This window comes from Serinus canaria, chromosome 6 (genome assembly GCF_022539315.1).
Source record: "Serinus canaria isolate serCan28SL12 chromosome 6, serCan2020, whole genome shotgun sequence".
NCBI classification, from domain to species: Eukaryota; Metazoa; Chordata; class Aves; order Passeriformes; family Fringillidae; genus Serinus; species Serinus canaria.
Window position 1 is genome coordinate 14,136,332 of NC_066320.1, and position 17,066 is coordinate 14,153,397.

At 38.3% G+C, this 17,066-nt stretch overlaps 1 protein-coding gene across 9 annotated transcripts in view; it reads right to left on the bottom strand.

Moving 5' to 3' along the window:
* Positions 1-17,066, bottom strand: part of KAT6B (lysine acetyltransferase 6B) — a 100,708-nt gene that overhangs the window by 55,308 nt on the left and 28,334 nt on the right. The window contains exon 2 of one of the 9 annotated variants that reach the window (XM_050976434.1): positions 14,879-14,954. The exons of the other annotated variants lie outside the window; for them this stretch is intronic. Coding sequence (XP_050832391.1) covers positions 14,879-14,954 — 76 coding nt within the window. The remainder of the gene's footprint in view (positions 1-14,878; positions 14,955-17,066) is intronic. 9 annotated transcript variants of the gene reach the window in all.

Here is a 17,066-nt window from a genome sequence, read left to right on the forward strand (position 1 = left end):
GAACTAAGGCCCAAACCAATTTTTTTCCTATGTACTTTTTGTGCTTATGGAATTTATATGCTTATTTGATTATATTTATAGTTACCATGAAATTCCTAAAGCATTTAGTATGTTCTAACATCCCACCCTCAAAGAAGTCACATTCGGTCCTGTAAAGTAAAGTTTTATTTTACTTTATTTTTGAGTATGCAAAGTTACCCAAAACGATAAATCCCACTCAAAGCAAGCAGATTCTTATTTGCATTGCAATAGCACTCTGAGGTTTTAAACAGATTGTCTGAAAACTGTTAGGCATTAGCTGTGTACACACAATTACAGTCTTAAGTGCTATCTCATTAAGTGTTATGCACACATTAAAAGAAATTAAAAGTTTCACACACATTCCCATGAAATGTTACTAGCAAACCAAAAACCTCAACTGTTCCCATTTGCAACTGCCTCTCCCTGCCTTTTCAGAACCACCTCAACATCTCTGACTACCTGCTGGAAAACACATCCTTATGCATGTACCCAAGCATTAGATCTCTGTTATCCTATGAACAGAAACAGCATGTAAGTAATTACAGGGTTACCAGGAGAGAGGGGCAAATTGTACTGAAAAGTGAAGCTGCCATGACCCTTAATACAGATCCACTGTCCTGGTCGCAGCCAGCTAGCTGCTTCTGTCCTTCCTAAGGGTGGAAAAAGGCTTTCTCAGAACACCTGCATTTTCACAATGTACCTTCGAGGGCTATCTGTACTATTTTTTTTTCCTTTTTTGTTTTTACCATGGTTTGAAAAAAAGGAGTCTCTGAACATGAAATACTGCCAGAAGCATCTCTAAATAGTGTTTTTTGAAATATTAAAATTGAAAAGCAAAAGCTTTATCAGCAACAGCAACTGATTTCTGTCTCATCTACTGAAGCAGCTGCTCTTGGTCCCACACAAGACGAGGTTCTGTGTGCACTTTCAGCTGCAATCCCTTTCCTGCAACCATTCTCTGTGTGTGTGTGTATATAGAAAACAGTTTGCTTTCCACATCTGAAAACGAAAATCATGCTTCAGGAGCTGTAAGTTAAACTAAACTCTGAATTTTTAAAACAACTTGCTAACTATCCATTAGTTCCGATATTAGTCCTACAGGCCTACAAAGCATGGCAAATAATACACACTACCTCAAATCATGGTAAACACATCCTGACAGGCAGAAGTGTGGAAAAATTACACCTGCTATGAACCTTAATGTAGCACTTACACATTCAAAGAGCACAAAGCCAAGGCCAGTACAAGGGCAGTTCCAAAAAGAGAGGACTGACCAGGCTATGAACTTTATTACACTTTTAAATCAACTAACCGCATAAATGGTGTGTATTGAGGAAAAGCTACAGACTGAAACTTCTCCTCCCCAAAGATTGTCACTTCTAGAACGCAGGTTTGTTTGTGTGCCTTGTTTTTGTAAAAATCTCACTTCCTTACTACACAGTGGCTCTGTGGCTTTATCTGCTCACCTCCCTCCAGTACTTTGAAAGGATATCTCTCTAAGAGCATTGTGATATATATACAAGGTAACCATCAGAAATACCTAGAACTATGCAAAAAGAGTAAATTTAAAACCTTCCTGTCCTCCTGGATTCACATGCCCCAAAGCCATCTAACTGCAAGAGTAATACTAGATTAACTTAGACTTAATTAGCTGCGCATAAGACAACCTGCATTCATGTTTCATTTGTAGTTTATATCCACAGAGTGAAATTAAAATTTCACTTTCTGTTGAAAAAGCACCACCAGCAAGCAGAGAAAACATCTAGAGAAAGGTGCAAAGCTCAATAATACAGCTAAGTGTCCTGGTCCTCAGCTTTCATTTTCAACAGAATGAATATAAAGCCTCTACACTTACAGAAGGGAGCATTTCCAACTATAGTCCAGATTCAACAGACACACAGAATTACTGAAGTCACTCTAAAAACAACCCTTGGATATGTGCAGGCTGTGCTACTGTTTCTGTCAACAATCTCCGATACTTTATTTATTTAAATTGCATCCCTTCTGTGATCTCGCATTAATTTCTATGTGTCACGGTTTAACCCCAGCTGGCAACTAAGATCCACACAGCTGCTCACTCACTACCCCCACATGGGGATAGGAAGAGAATCAGAAGAGGAAAAGTGGAAAACTCGTGGGTTGAGATAAAGACAGTTTAAGAGCCAAAGCAAAAGCCACCTACACAAGCAAAGCACACCAAGGAATTGATGCACCAGTGCCCATGGACAGGCAGCTGTTCAGCCATTGCCAGGAGAGCAGGGGCCCTTCACATGTAATGGTTACTTGGCAAGACAAACACCATCACCCTGTGTTGGTGCACCCCACTGCCGCCTTCTTGCTCCCACTTTATACACTGACCATAACATTTTATGGTATGGAACATCTCTTTGGTCAGCTGGGATCAGATGCCCTGCCTAGATAACCTCCAGGGTTCTTGAGTGTACCTATGTCTTAGATGTCAAGAAAATGTAACTGAGTTATCTTTATGCAAAGTCTAACTCAAAGGTAAAGTGCATTATATGTATCTAGCTTTCAACAATCCTGCTCATCACATAGCTAACTTCCACAATGTCTTCTTTATCTCAGTTTCTTCATATGCTTAGGAGACTTCCAGACATGGTATCCCCTGGTTTTTGTCAAATATATATATAGTTGTTCAAATGGGATTGCATTTTCCAACTCCAAATTTTATCTTTTACTGCAATGCAACTAGAATGAAGCAGGCAATGCACATAACCACAAGGTAAGCTGTGGTGCAATTCACAGACCATGATCCCATGGCCATGTCAACGTCTATATTCTTTGGGGAAACATTGTTTTTACACAAATTAAACAAACTCCAGTATGAGAAGCACATGCTTCATTGCTACAATATTATGTTTACTCAGATGTTTGTATATATGCATATTTTTATCCATAACTTATTACCAAAGTCAGCTTACATAAATGCAGATAATGTTTGCAGCGTGGCACAGGATAATTATTAGTTGTCTTGATGCTAATTGCTCAGGGAAAATGTTTAATTGCATATTAAATTGATCATATGCATATTTTATCTAGTTTACTCTTTGGGGCAAATCTACTGTCAGCACAATCTAGATTTGAATAGCAGTATACTAAATACAGAAGCAGGGCTTTTTGAAACTGGGCTAGCGTTTGAAAAGCAATTCTAAATAAAACAAGCAGAGCCCTGTTCTACTCCAAGATTAAGTAGGTGAATTTCTGCAAAGTCAAGACATATCCTGCCTAGTTGCCTCATATAAGGGAAAAATACTAGGACCAAAGCAAAATTATTATGGCCACAAACTCCAGAACCTGATATGGGATTACAAGAGAACTATTTTTTAGATTTTCTCCACTGATATGATTAGGAAATAGAAGCTTTAAATAGAGAGGACATACATTTTGGTTTTGTTGTATACATTTTGGGTTTTTTAAACAAAAAAGCATTTAGTTTTAACTCCTGCATACAACTTGAAATAATTGAAATGAAAGGATGTCAAGAGCGAATGCAGTATAAGTTACATCACTCTAAAAAACACAGCCACGTCTCATACTTAGGCCCAAGTAGTAGAAAAATGACACAGCTAAGTTCATATTCTTACAGGGAACAAGCAGCAGCAGCTTGGCCATTGACCATTTGGTTTTTTGGCACTGGTTTCTATCTAGTAAAAAACATCAGCACTAAGATACTTTTCTACCAGGTGAGCTGCAAAGTAATACAGGTCATGAAAATCTACTTATTTATCTATTTATTCTTTTGAAAATGAAGTAATTCATGGTCTGCTTTCTGAAGCAAGAGGATGTGGACAAACTGCTTATTAAATGCTAACAGCTTCATTTTCTTTTTCCCCTGACAGGAACTGAACTTTATTCTTGAGAGAAGAAAAGCAGTTTATTCAACAACCAAGACACTGAAATCACTTGCAGGAATTTACCTTTACAAGCCATTGCCCAAGACACAAAGCCATTGAAAATCTGCCAGCTCTGTGAAGTACATACACAATGCATTTTACACAAGACTTGGGAGAACAGCATTTTTTTGCTTGATCGTGTGCTGAAATCCATGGCAGAGGATAATAAAGATGAATAGGCGTGGTAGCCCTGAACCCCAAGGAGTTACCTAAGAGGCTGGCACTTCCAGTAAATGACAGATTGCTTTGTCAGTCTCTGCTTCTTCCTATGTATAGATCATGTCCAATAGTGACATACTATCAAGAAATCATAACCCCCCAAATCAAAAAGATAATTTTAATTTCATAATTCAAAACGCAGATCACTGTAGGTCATTTTACAAATAGAGTAAAATAATCTCCCTTAGAATATAACAAAGCACTAACTAGCCATGTGATGTCAACCAGAGCTTGAACAGCTCAGAACAAAGCCAGTAAACATTTCACAGAAGATCAGTTTTTCTTAGAAAGGCTTTCAAGTAGGCCTATTATATAAAATTAAATGAAAGTCTCTTGAAGGAAAGAGGCTTAAAATTTGCCTCAAGTATTATATTTAAGCTGGGAGACTAGAGGGGAGGAAGGGAAACTAAAAAAAAATTATTGCAACAACTTGTATTGCGCGGCTTTTAGAAACAAATCCAGTGAGGCTCTCAAGCACTGGTTCCAATTTATCTTCTACACTATTTCCAAGTATTAAAGTCTATGAAGCCCATGGGGCCATTCTCTGTCCTACCAATAATATTAAATTGCCATGTTACTCAAGGAAAACATAGGAATTCTAGCATCAGCATTTGTGCAAAAGGACACAAAAAAGGACAGGAGCAAGGTCATAACAAAGTTCATTAAGTCAGCAGCTTGTTGACTGTAATTTCATGAGGGATTTTTAAACAGTGCTTCAAAGGCAGCTATGCTGTGCTTCAAAACCACCAATGGCCTACAGAAGGTGATAAGCAACTTCAACAAAAAGGCAAAACCAAAGGAAAGAATGAATTTAGAAATTATGACTTAGCAAATCCATCTAAGAGCACTCTTGGACCATACCCAAGTTTGAAACTGAAGTCTTCTAGAATCAACCTCCTTTCACCTCTAACAGGAAGCAGCTCCTGCTTGCTTTCGTCCAGTAAAAGAACTAACCAATGAAATAACCTGTACCTGCAGCATCATGCACAGTTAAGGGCCCTGGCCATTAGAGAAAAACTCTCACCAGTAATACTCAAACTACTTCTACTGCAAATTTTCTTGCGCAGTAGAACTGCAAAAACACTTTTCATTTAATTCCAAATGAAGTGCAGAGCATGGTTGAGACAAGACACAATGATATACTCATTGAAACACATTGCTGGAATCCACTTCATGACAAAATTTTCAGTGCAAAGATGTTTCCCTCACCTCTTCCCTCACACATAGAAGAGAATACAGTATCACAATGGAAATGGACAAGCAGCATGACAAGAGCTACCCTGTATAACTCACTGAAACATCTTTAGGACTGGATCAGCCTGCAAGACCAAGAGACAAGTAAACTCAGTTTTATATTTCACTTTTTCAGTTTGTGCATGCACTATTCAGCTGTTTTAGCACCAACAGGCAAGTACAACAAAAACCTGATCATTGCAATGACGGCTGCAATTCCTATCCCTACACTGTACATATTTCAGGCTTCCATATAGGCTCATATGAGCAAAGCACCTCCCTTAACCACTCTGAAGCACCAAGTAGATAGTGGATCCTGAGACACAACCAGAAAATTGACTATACCAGTGTTTCTTAATATTCTAAATAATTTTATTTACAGCTCTCGTCTGTTCGTGCCTTAACTTTCCAGTATTTACAACTAAGCATTTACACTTACACTGTAAGAAAGAATGCAGTCAACGTAGTGAAAACAAAAAGTTACATGCAGTATTAAAAACTGCAAAGCTGGTTTAAATGAGTAATTACATTTAGGATGGGAACAATATCTTGTTCAAATTTCCAAAAAGCAAGGATTTGTGAAATTGCACTTGCGCAATGCAAATCAGACGTTTCAGAGGACAGAGAAGGTTTTGAAAACTACCTGTCTAAAATATGATCACTTCAGTAAGAGGTTAGTAAGACCTCTCTATAGCCCAAACCCCAGAATACACCTTTTCTCTCTATTTTCATGCTTACAATAAAACCTAGATGTGTTCATTCCTAGCCAGTAATCTTAACAAATAAATCAACATCTGAAAGGTTCAATATCTATACCTTTGAATTTTCAGATTACAACCTAACTCCATTAGGATACCTTTCTGGGTTTTGTTTTTTTTTTTTTGTTTGTTTGTTTGTTTTTTGTGGAGGGTAAGCAAGACAAAGCCCTGCAGCATAAATAATTGAGAAAGTTCCCTTCAGACTTCAAATTCTGCTTGAGATCTTGACTCCATTGCCATGAGAGCTGTGCCATTCAAGTCCATACAGTTCAGAACTACCATATCATTACTCCATTTTTAACTTCCAGCAAGTTTTCTTTGAGCATGCCATTTAAAGGGTGTTCAGTTTTCAGCAAACAACTATAAATTTTACAATTTGGGAAAAAAGGAATACCTGCAGCCCAAACACATTTCCTTAAAAAAAAAAAAAAAAAAAAGATTCACATTAAGTGACCAATAAAAAAGACATACATTTCATGTTCCAAATGTAAACAGGTAATGTATAGAATAGTTAATACAAAGAACTGCGAAGTTCCTTGATCTGACCAGAGTGCCTTCTACCCCTGCCAAATAAATAAAAAATATGATCTAGTTATTCCACACACACTAAAATAGTTTTGTGATAGGCTAATTAATCATGAACATAACTTTTCAGACATTACATAATTTCATAGACTTGCCTGTAGCTCCTGCCAACAAAAACAACAGTTTGAATGAGAAATAAATCTACACTTGAATAAATCTACACTTGACAGTGACAAAACATGACGACAGTAGGAAAAAGAGGGGGGAAAGGAAGGGGAAAGTATTAATATCGCACAACCCCCCTCTATAACTTTATTACTCTAAACAGAGCAAAGCTTAAAAGCCAAAATACATGAATCAAGCAACTGAATCTAACTTCTCACTCTAATCTTACTTTAAAGTTATCTTTCTTACTTTACAGACTATTTCTGGAAATTGTGTTTGATAGAACTTGAGAAACAAACCTAAATCACACAACTTATTCTGGGATCAGGAACCTCACTGTAATAGCCCTGGGTTCACTTCTTGTTCAGGACACATCTAGAAGCATTCAGACCACTTTTATATTTCAAAACAGTCTCAAATCTACATTTCCAACCTGCCAATAAATTAATACTTGATTAACTCAAACTACATATTAAAGAAAGTCAGATATAAAGAAAGGTAAAAAACAATTTTTCTTCAGAACTTTTAATCCCCCTTATAGGCCCCTCTCATAACGAATTCAAACCCCAAATAGCCAAGGCACTCTAACTGATACAGTAAGACTAGACAGGCAGACAGAAGTGTTGATTCAGGAAATCAGGAATTTCTAGTGTTATGAAAAAGTCTCTTAAAAGGTGCCTCCAAATCTTGTATCAGTGACAGCCCACACAATCTGTAGATTTACATTCCTTTTAATTGTAGTATTGCAACTCAATGATTGAGTATTCATATGAGAACAATTATAAGTTTGACAGTTATTTACTGAAGTTCATTGTTCAAAGAGTGCTGGAAAAGACTGATGAGAACTAATAACTTGATTACATATCATGCCCCTTGCCACACTAAAAACAAGGTGAAAAAAATCTCTGTATTATAAACCACCAGAAGAGAAAACAGCAGCTGTAAGCAAAAACTGCTGTTATCATTGTGATTCTGGGTCTCCTAACATCATTTCTTTTCCAGAAGCTCAGGAGAAAGTAGCACTGTAACATCCCCAAAACATCAACTTTACTTATGAGACCTTTCATGCACTGACAACATTCTCCTTCACAGTAACTACCCACAGGTACACAAGGAAGTCAAGTATTTTTTACTTTTTTTTTGCATTTTATCTTCTTCAGGAGGAAGGACATTACAAGAGTATTCTACAATTTAAGACTTCTGTTTCCTGGGAGAAAGGATGCCCCTGCCCATAATCCTTGTTAACTGTGCAGTACAGTCACTACTCCAGCACTGCTTTCTAGGAAAAATCAACACTTTCACTAAGACATCTGCCCTACTCATGTGAATTTGCAGAGCCATAGAATGGTTTGGGTTGGTAGGGACTTTAAAGATCATCTAGTTCCAGCCTCCTGACACCGTGGTGTGTGTGTGTGTGTTTCACTAGGCCACCTTGCTCAAAGCCACATTCAACCTGATCTTGAAAACTCACAGGGATGGGACATCCCCAGCTTCACTGGGCAGCCTGTTCCAGTTCTTCACCACCCTCACAGTAAAGAATTTTCTTCCAAGTATCTAATGTAAACCTTACTCTAACCATTTCAGTTGAACCTGCTCCATTCAAAGTTAAACCTTTTCCATTCAGAGTCATTTCCCCTTGTCCTGCCACCACACATCCTTGCAAAAAGCCCTCCCCGTGGGCCCTTTCAGGTACTGGAAGGTGCTACACATTCTCTCCAGAACCTTCTCTTCTGCAGGTGTAACAAGCCCAACTCTCTCTTCCTGTCTTCTTCTTCCAGCCTGCTGAGCATCCTCACAGTCTGCTGACCAGCATCCTCTAGAGGATCTGCACTGCTTGGAGGGGAAAGGTGGAATGCAAGTATAATGGAATACTGAAGTCATCAGCTGAGGGAAAAGGTATTCTCCATACAAACCTATACACACTCCTGGAAACCTTAAGACAAATGACTTTTCCCCAGAACACCCCTGCTGAATCTTCTCTGGACACACCATAAAAGGAGATAAGTTCAGTGTAAAAACACAAATTGATGTCAAGTCAGACAACAGGGAAACACAGCAAATCAATATCAGAGTCCTGAACACTGAACAAGGAGGTTCAATAATCTCTGGGCAGCCTCTTGATTTTCTCAAGCATAAATCCTTGTATCAACTATCACAAGCACATTTTCTAAAAGCCTAAAATCTCTGAAGCAAAACAGAAGTAAAAGTCACAACCTACTAGCAGACAACTCTGTACCACCTGACAGAGTTGCATAAGATGTCAGAGCCATGTTGCAACTTTTGTTTATACAGGGGCATAAATCTATTACTGCATTAGTTAATCCCACATTCCCCCACTTGAAATTTATTTCCACTACAATTCTGAACAACATACTGGGACATTTTTACAGCTTTCCTAAGTCACATTTAATTGAAAGCATCTGCATAAAGATACAAACAGCTGCTAGAATAATAATTCAATGAAGAGCTTCAGTTTCTGTTTTGGATCTGTAATTTTCCTCCTTTCACACTGTCTCTGGATAGCTGATTAAAGCATCACCATTTAGAAAAAACCTCAAACCTTAAGGACAGTTCTTCGCTCTTCCAACAACATTTAAATGCCACTGAAGAGAACCCAGCACTTGGGAGCTCTGGCCCTATCCCTTGGGACTGAGGCTGAACACGCAGCTGGTCTTCAGTTCTGCACGGTCACTGTGTCAAAGTCAGCACAGACATGCATCCCCAAAATGACATGAGGGGAAAAAGGAGAGAAGCCTACAGCACACTTGTCATCGAAAGGTGTCAGCTCAGAGAAAGTAATAGGATAAATTAACACTAATTCATTCTCAACAGTGGTTCCATCAAGAACTTTTCAGATTAAAGACTAAGTTTACAGAGACATGGAACCTACTTCCCACCCCAAACTCCCAAGTACACTGCAGACAAAAGCTAGAGGCCTGTGCAGCCACTGTTGAAGTGAAGTTTCTGGGACACATGCAATATAAAGCAATTTAAAAGTGATTGTCAGTCTTCATTCCATGCTCTAACTTCGTAGAGTTAAGCAACATGCACTCATCTATACTCAATCTGCTCAGAGATTACACCAAGTATAATTTCTCTGAAAGAACTCCACTAATTGCCCTAGATATCACATTAGTATGTGTCATCACAATTTTGATGCTGAGGACAACTACAGCCAAGCACTTAAATTGATTTGCCACTTCTAGTTTCTCAAGTAAGTACATAATCATCTGATCAGAAGATGTATAAAGCAAGACTGAAGGTAAACATAAGACAAGATCATTCATGCATTCATAGTAAATTTAAGGGCAATGGCGGGGTGGCAGGAGAAGTTTCTCTGTCAAGTTTAACCTTCCTGAAAGACTATTACATCTCATAGCTAAGATGAAAGAGCAGTAGAGAAATACACCAAGAGGAAAAAGGGAAATTAATGTTTTGTAGAACAGGAATATTACTGAAACCACTTTTGCCTCCAATAAACTTAGTATCATTATCTCTAATCAACATGACCAGCCCAAAGTAAGTTATAATGCTGAAAATCCAAGACTACAATGTTCTTGTAGGGCAGAGTTTGTACTTGTCATATACTGAAGCAACCCCTATTCCCATATCAACAACAACAATGTACAGAGAAGGAGGATGAATTTTGGCATTTCTTGAAGTCTGACCTGCAGCTGCTCTGCCAATATGATTTCTCAAACTCAGTTATAGTTGCTGTATATATCTGAAGGCTCTGTAGACCACACCAAACAAAACTGCAATCTCCAAACAGGATCTTTGCGTGATGCCTTCCTCAAAGCATGTGCCACTGGATCTTTACAGAGTAGAAAAGAAGTACATAATACAAGAAAAAAAGCCCCTTAACCCTAGTACCACAACCTGAAAACTGGTGAGACATAGTGGTAACAAGGATTCAAGAGTTCACTGCTGCAAACACAACCTTTTGAGATGCTGTCACCCCTCAAGCCTAAGACATTTTGGATCCCAGGCTGAGCAGGCACCAGAACACATGGCCAGGAACACGGAGGTGCTGCCATTCTCCACTACTGATCCCAAAACACTGGCTAAGTAATACACAGAGGCATTTATAATAATAATGACTGGGGAAGTAGATCCTTCCACCCTATATTCAAGATGCCTTTCTGATTCCTTAAGAGAGCCGCATAAGAAGAACCCATATGAAAGTAAAATATTTGAGTGCAAAAGTCGGACTCAAATCCCAGAAAACATTAACACCAGCACTGCCATCTCGCTCATCCATGTTAGCCTGGTAATATCTGAGAATTAGGAGACCAAGTGTTAGGAGATCCAGCTCCAAACTAATATTCCACCCCATAATCACCCAAGAGTCTTCATTTTAGGAAGAGAAAGAAAAAATAAGTAAATAAGTTAGGTTTCCAAAGAAAAAGTAACATGATAGTACAGATAGCTTTGGATGTAACAGGATGATGAGATGGGACCTAAACACGAACTGACTTTCGCTCCAGAACATGTCATTTCAAAGCAGCTCAGTGCCAAACATAACCACCAATCAGACACCAAAAATCTGCAAGAGCAACACCCTAACCCTCCACCAGTGAAAATATCAGCATTACTTCCAGTGCCCCAACTAGAGAGCAGTAGTGAACAGGGATTTGAGGAATTAGAGAGATGAGACCCATGTCATTTTACAGCTGTTTACATCTCTTGTGCAGAGAGATGTGGCTCATATTTATTAGCTGCACTTAATTTACTGTAGATCTAAATAATAAAACATCTTTTTTTCTTTTTTCTTTTTTTTTTAGTTTTATTAGCCTATTATTAGTTACACAAGAAAACCAGCATTGGATTCCCCCATACCACCTCCCACCAGCAATACTCCACTTGATACTCATTCATCTCCAGGATTATCATATAACTACCAGTTTAAAGCTGGATCAATGTTTTTTCACTTCACTGAACAATCTAATCAATAGCAGCAAGGACATTCTGCTGTCAAAAGCAAGCTGCTGCTCGTGCTGCTAGTCCCCCCTGGGCTTGGTGTTACAGAACTATGTTAGATAGATCCAAGCACGCAGCACTCAATGTGACACTGATCGCTCTGCAGGCACTGAGTGAGCGATTGGTACCAAGTACACAGCTAAATCAACACAGCTAATTGCTGGCACCTTTAGGAAATAAAGCTGCAGTCATGACAAACAGGTTGTAAAATTATTTGCACCTCCTACTGAGGAAACTAACCTAGTCTGATTTCTGGTTTAATTACCTATGTACGCATTGAATTTTTTAGGAAGGCAAATTAAATGGAGAAGCTTGAAACAAAATAATTCAAAGGCATTTCCCGACAAACGTAAATCTACATACGTAAGTACTACATACGCACTATATATGTAAATTTTACACATTGTCCTCCCAGCCACTGGAAAGCATACCACTCTTACTACAAGTCTACAACTTCTGGAGAGCCTGCAAATAAAAAAATCTCACTGTACACTTCTCAGGCAAGAATAATGTTTTGTACTTATATTACATGAGATCTAAGAGGATGTGGGCAGTTGTATATACAAGAGATTCCAGTTTAATCTCTTACAAATACTTGCCAAACAGCACAACCAAAGCAAAACCCACTCGCTGGGCTGTCTATTTTGTATTCAGCCTGTCTGTAGCAACAACAACAACAAACCCTGCACAAAAATACAAGGGTAAAAGGGCTTAAATTTGACTCCACGATCATCTTATTAAATAAAATTAAGCAATTCCTAGCTGTATTGCCTCTTTCATTAAGGTACACAAACAGAAAAAATGTGTGGTTTGAAACCAGTTTTGTGTAATGGGAACAAGATGGGAGAGAAAAGGTCATAAAGGCCAGAAACATCACACCAAAGAAATTAAAGCATTGTTCCTCATTATGTCTGGCTATCTTGGAGAGCTAACTGCACAGAGCATGTAGATCTCGCTTTTAAACAAGATGATGAAATCTATTTCTTTGCTATAAAAGCAGAAAAATAACACTCAAGATTTCTCTCTTTATTCTAGCTATGAAACAGCCCTTAAACCCATGAGACTTTGAAAGTACTTAGTTTCACACTAAGAAACATTAACTTAACCTAGAATCTTAGACATTCATGAATAGTTCATTCCTCAGCACAACACATCTAGTGATATTGGCTTCTGCCTGGATTAACTATCTTCACTACCTCCTCAGCTCCAAATTCTCAAAATATATCTCTTATGCTCACACTTAGAACCCCAATATTCTTCCTCCTTGCTATTTACCTACCCTGGATCTCCACTTTACCAAGAAGGAACATGTGCCACATATAATCCAGTATCATATATTAATTCTTTATCTGGCTACTACTTCTACCATTATATGAAATACCAAACACAAAGATCGAGACCTGTCCTCCCTCCTCTTTCAGCAGTACTGCTTCAAAAGACATCTACTTACTGCTCTCAATTTTCATAAAACCTACTTGTCATTTTTGCTTGAGTAGATGTTAACTGTGTGATCTGGGTATTAAGCTCAACTTGACTGAGGGAAGATGGGCAAAGCACATCTGACTGACACTGTAAAGTAACTGCAACATTGCAAAGCAACTGCAACTGGTTGTTTTTTTTTTTTTTTTTTATGTAGGAAAGCAGAAAGTAAGTCAGCAAGCAGATATCCTTAACAAGGGTACCAAATGTAGCACTTTCTCCCTCAGAGGAATTGTCGCTCCAATACCTCTACTGCTTCTGTTTATTGGACCAGACTCAGCTTAAGCATCTTTACCCATGCCAGCAGTGTGTATCCAAGATGGATGTATTTCAGAATAAACTAGCACTGCTGAAAGAAGTATAGAAACTAGATACTTTCCATCCATAAAAAAACCTGTCAATCTGCCACAACACTGAGGGTTTTTTCCCCTCCTGCTTATGGGAAAAATGGGGTGGTGGCTCAATCACATCCAAATCCAGTAAGCCTGAGTTGAAGTCTCTGTCCTATCAGCAAAATTAGCTGCTACCTCTTGGGTCTTAGCCACATCTGTCCCCATGACTCTAGCAGCAATTAACAGACAGTCACCTGCAAGGTCCCAGGTCCTACCAAGAGAATGAGACAACAGAAGAAACCTGCCAGCTTGCTATGGTATCACTGCAATAGGCCTGGGAAATGTGTATTTAGCACATACAGCAAGTACAGCACATGGAGTTTCCTCAAGTGTGTTTATCAGGTGGCTACAAATACATTCTGAGAAATCAAACCAGGAATTGCTCTGTTAAAGGGCATTACCTTCACATATGTCCTTTGCCACAGGTAATCAACAGGCCAGACTGTTGAAACTTGTAAGACCATGAAATTACCCTGATTAAGACTAAAGTGGTCACCTGTTCTTAAAGAACTGGACTGAGACTCCTTGTCATTTACTAAGCCTGCAAGCAGCCAAGAGAAGTTCCCACAGTAAAGGGCCTGAACTATATTTCCAATAGTTCTCTGGAGGTGAAAGGCACCACAGCATCGGCCTTCCAGGGTAAAACCATGCAAAATAAAGTGCCAAAATACTGTTAGCTAACATTTCTACAGTCAAAGCAGAATCTGAAGAAGATCCACAAAAGCACAGAATGCAGCTGAAATCTTGCGAGAGGTTACTAACGTACTGCTGACAGCCACTTTCTGTCACTGATGTCTGTACTTGAGCTACAGTTTTAGTAAAAACACAAGCTTCAGAAGAAACAAGCTACTGCACAAAACAGTGATGACAGATCAGAGAAGCAATCTCAGCATTTCTTGAGCTTGACAAATCATGATCAAGCTCTCAAAATATAGAAACAATTAAAATCCCTAAAGATAAGATGGCCATAAAATGAGTAACTAGTCGGTGAAAAACACTTTAGGATTTGTTTCCCTTTCTTCACACACATAAGTCGAAGACCAGCAAAGACCACCTTCAGTAAGGTTTGAACAGTTATTTCCTTTTAATGCCTCAGCAAAAAAAAGATGACTGAAGAAATGACCGTGTGCTGGATCCACTCTGGGGCGTCAATCAGTATTACTGCAATTCTTTATAATGCTTTCAAGCTTACCCTGATCCGTTGCTTGATTCTAGAACAGAAGTGTTGAATGCATGCATCCATACGTATCATGTTTACCAACTGCATCCTAGGAATATGAAGAAAGCTGTAATAAAATAACCTACACCAAAAGAAAATCTATTACATTTAAACTGTAATTACCTTACTCAACTTGAGAATAAAAGTTGTTTTGATAGAGTGAGAAAAAGGGATTTTAATGAATTATTGTTTTGTTTGGCATAGTGAGGCACATTTGTTACAGCATGTGGAAGCTTTCTTGTAAGCAGATGCAGTCCTTGTTTAACATGTACTTTCAAGCTATATTAATACTCTTTAGCAACAAACAGACAATATTTCACAACACTGTGTTTTAAGGGTAGCTATATTTCAGAGTAAAAATCCTGATTTTAGTATTGTTATTTAAAACACAGAGTTTTTGGGATTACTAAAACACAAGCTTAATCTTGGTAAACCAGATAGTCAAACTGTCAAATCTGATGGCAAATTTTAACAGCAGCGCTCTTCTGTCCAGCCAATCTTTAGGAAATCTAACAATTTTATTAAGTCTTGGAATATACACATGGAATTAGGGAGATATGGAGCCTGATGTTTTTCCTCTCATTTCATTCCCAGCTTCGTGACTACATTTAATCAATAAGAACTGCTGCCCTGACTTAGTACTACACAGCCTACTTCATTTAGACCCCAGATACTATGCTGAAACCTACTTTGATACTTACAGCTTACCTTTCTTCTACTTCAGTGCCACCTCTTTTCACAAAATTTCAGCTGATACAGTGACACTTGTTCACAAACATTGAAGCCTTTGTTTTCCCCCAACCTCTCCCTGGCTCGTTCTTTTTAAAAACATGCCAAAGAAACACTGTTGCAGGCACAAGCAGGGGAAGAGGCAAAACAAAAAACACCACACAACCACCACGACCAACCAAACAAAAACTTGCAGAAGCATTCAATTTGCCTTAAACTTATGCAAACTCTGACTTTACTGAGTCCAAATCAATATACAATACCCTAGAAACAGAGCTTCCTAACCCTAAGAAAAGTTCTGGCAAGATATGAACTACAGTACAGCAATTGCCAGAAACATGTAATGTAAGAATGCTGAAGACATTCAGAGAAAGCTGGTATCTTCTAGAATTTCTTTTTAAACTATAATCTAGGACTAGCAACTGTCATACAAAACTACTTCTGCTCTTTATTTCACTTTTATTACTTCATCTGATTAACATCTTTTTAAGAGCAGATACCAAGTTTTTCCACTGCAATAAAAAGCAACCCTGGCCAAGAAAAGATTTGCCCATTAGCCGCACTATCTCCACAAAGACAGCAGCCTTATTAAATTACAACTGTTTGAACAAGGTCAAGCACTCAGGGTTTAATTCAAAGTGTTTCCAGGTATAAGGCTGTCAGGTCAACTTAAACAAGCCAACAGAGGCTTTGAGCTTGATTAAATATTAAAACAGAATCTTTCACATCTGTTTTTACCCAAGGATGAAATTACTGTACATCACTTCAACCAGCTCATTAATACACTAAACACATATCTTGCCTCAAAAGGTTACAGGAATATCAATGCTTTCAGTGTGCCTGCAGTGAAACCTACACAACTCAGCTAGAAGTGAGGTCACTGCATACTTTAGCAGGATGTCAATATTTTTTTTAAAATGTGAGAGGCAATCAGTTAGTCATAGATACATTTTAAATTAAAAGATGGGAGCCTCCAGTGTAGCTAAATCAGTTGCCTTTGATCTGAACCTTTTAAATGTTCATCTTATTTTCTTTGATAGATAACTTCATAACAGACACAAACCAGAAAGTTTGATCCAACAGTAATTATGTTTCAAGCTGGAGAGCTGTTATGCCCAACTAGAAATCTGCTTTAAAAAAAAAAAGAATGCATAGCACAATTTTTAATTGAAAAATAAAAAGATCTATCAGGATCATCTATTTCAACACCTATCAGGATCATCTATTTCAAGACCTATCATTTCTAACGATCCTTTGATGCCATGTTTGGGTACGGGAGAAGAGAATGCATTTGAGGATACAAGTTCTTTGACAATGATAAACACACAGTATGAACTACTCCACATGGCATCTGCAGCCCTTTAAAACACAACCAAAAAAATAGATACTCCCCTAGCATTATCTTTGTATGAGACAGGAGACATCAGTCAAA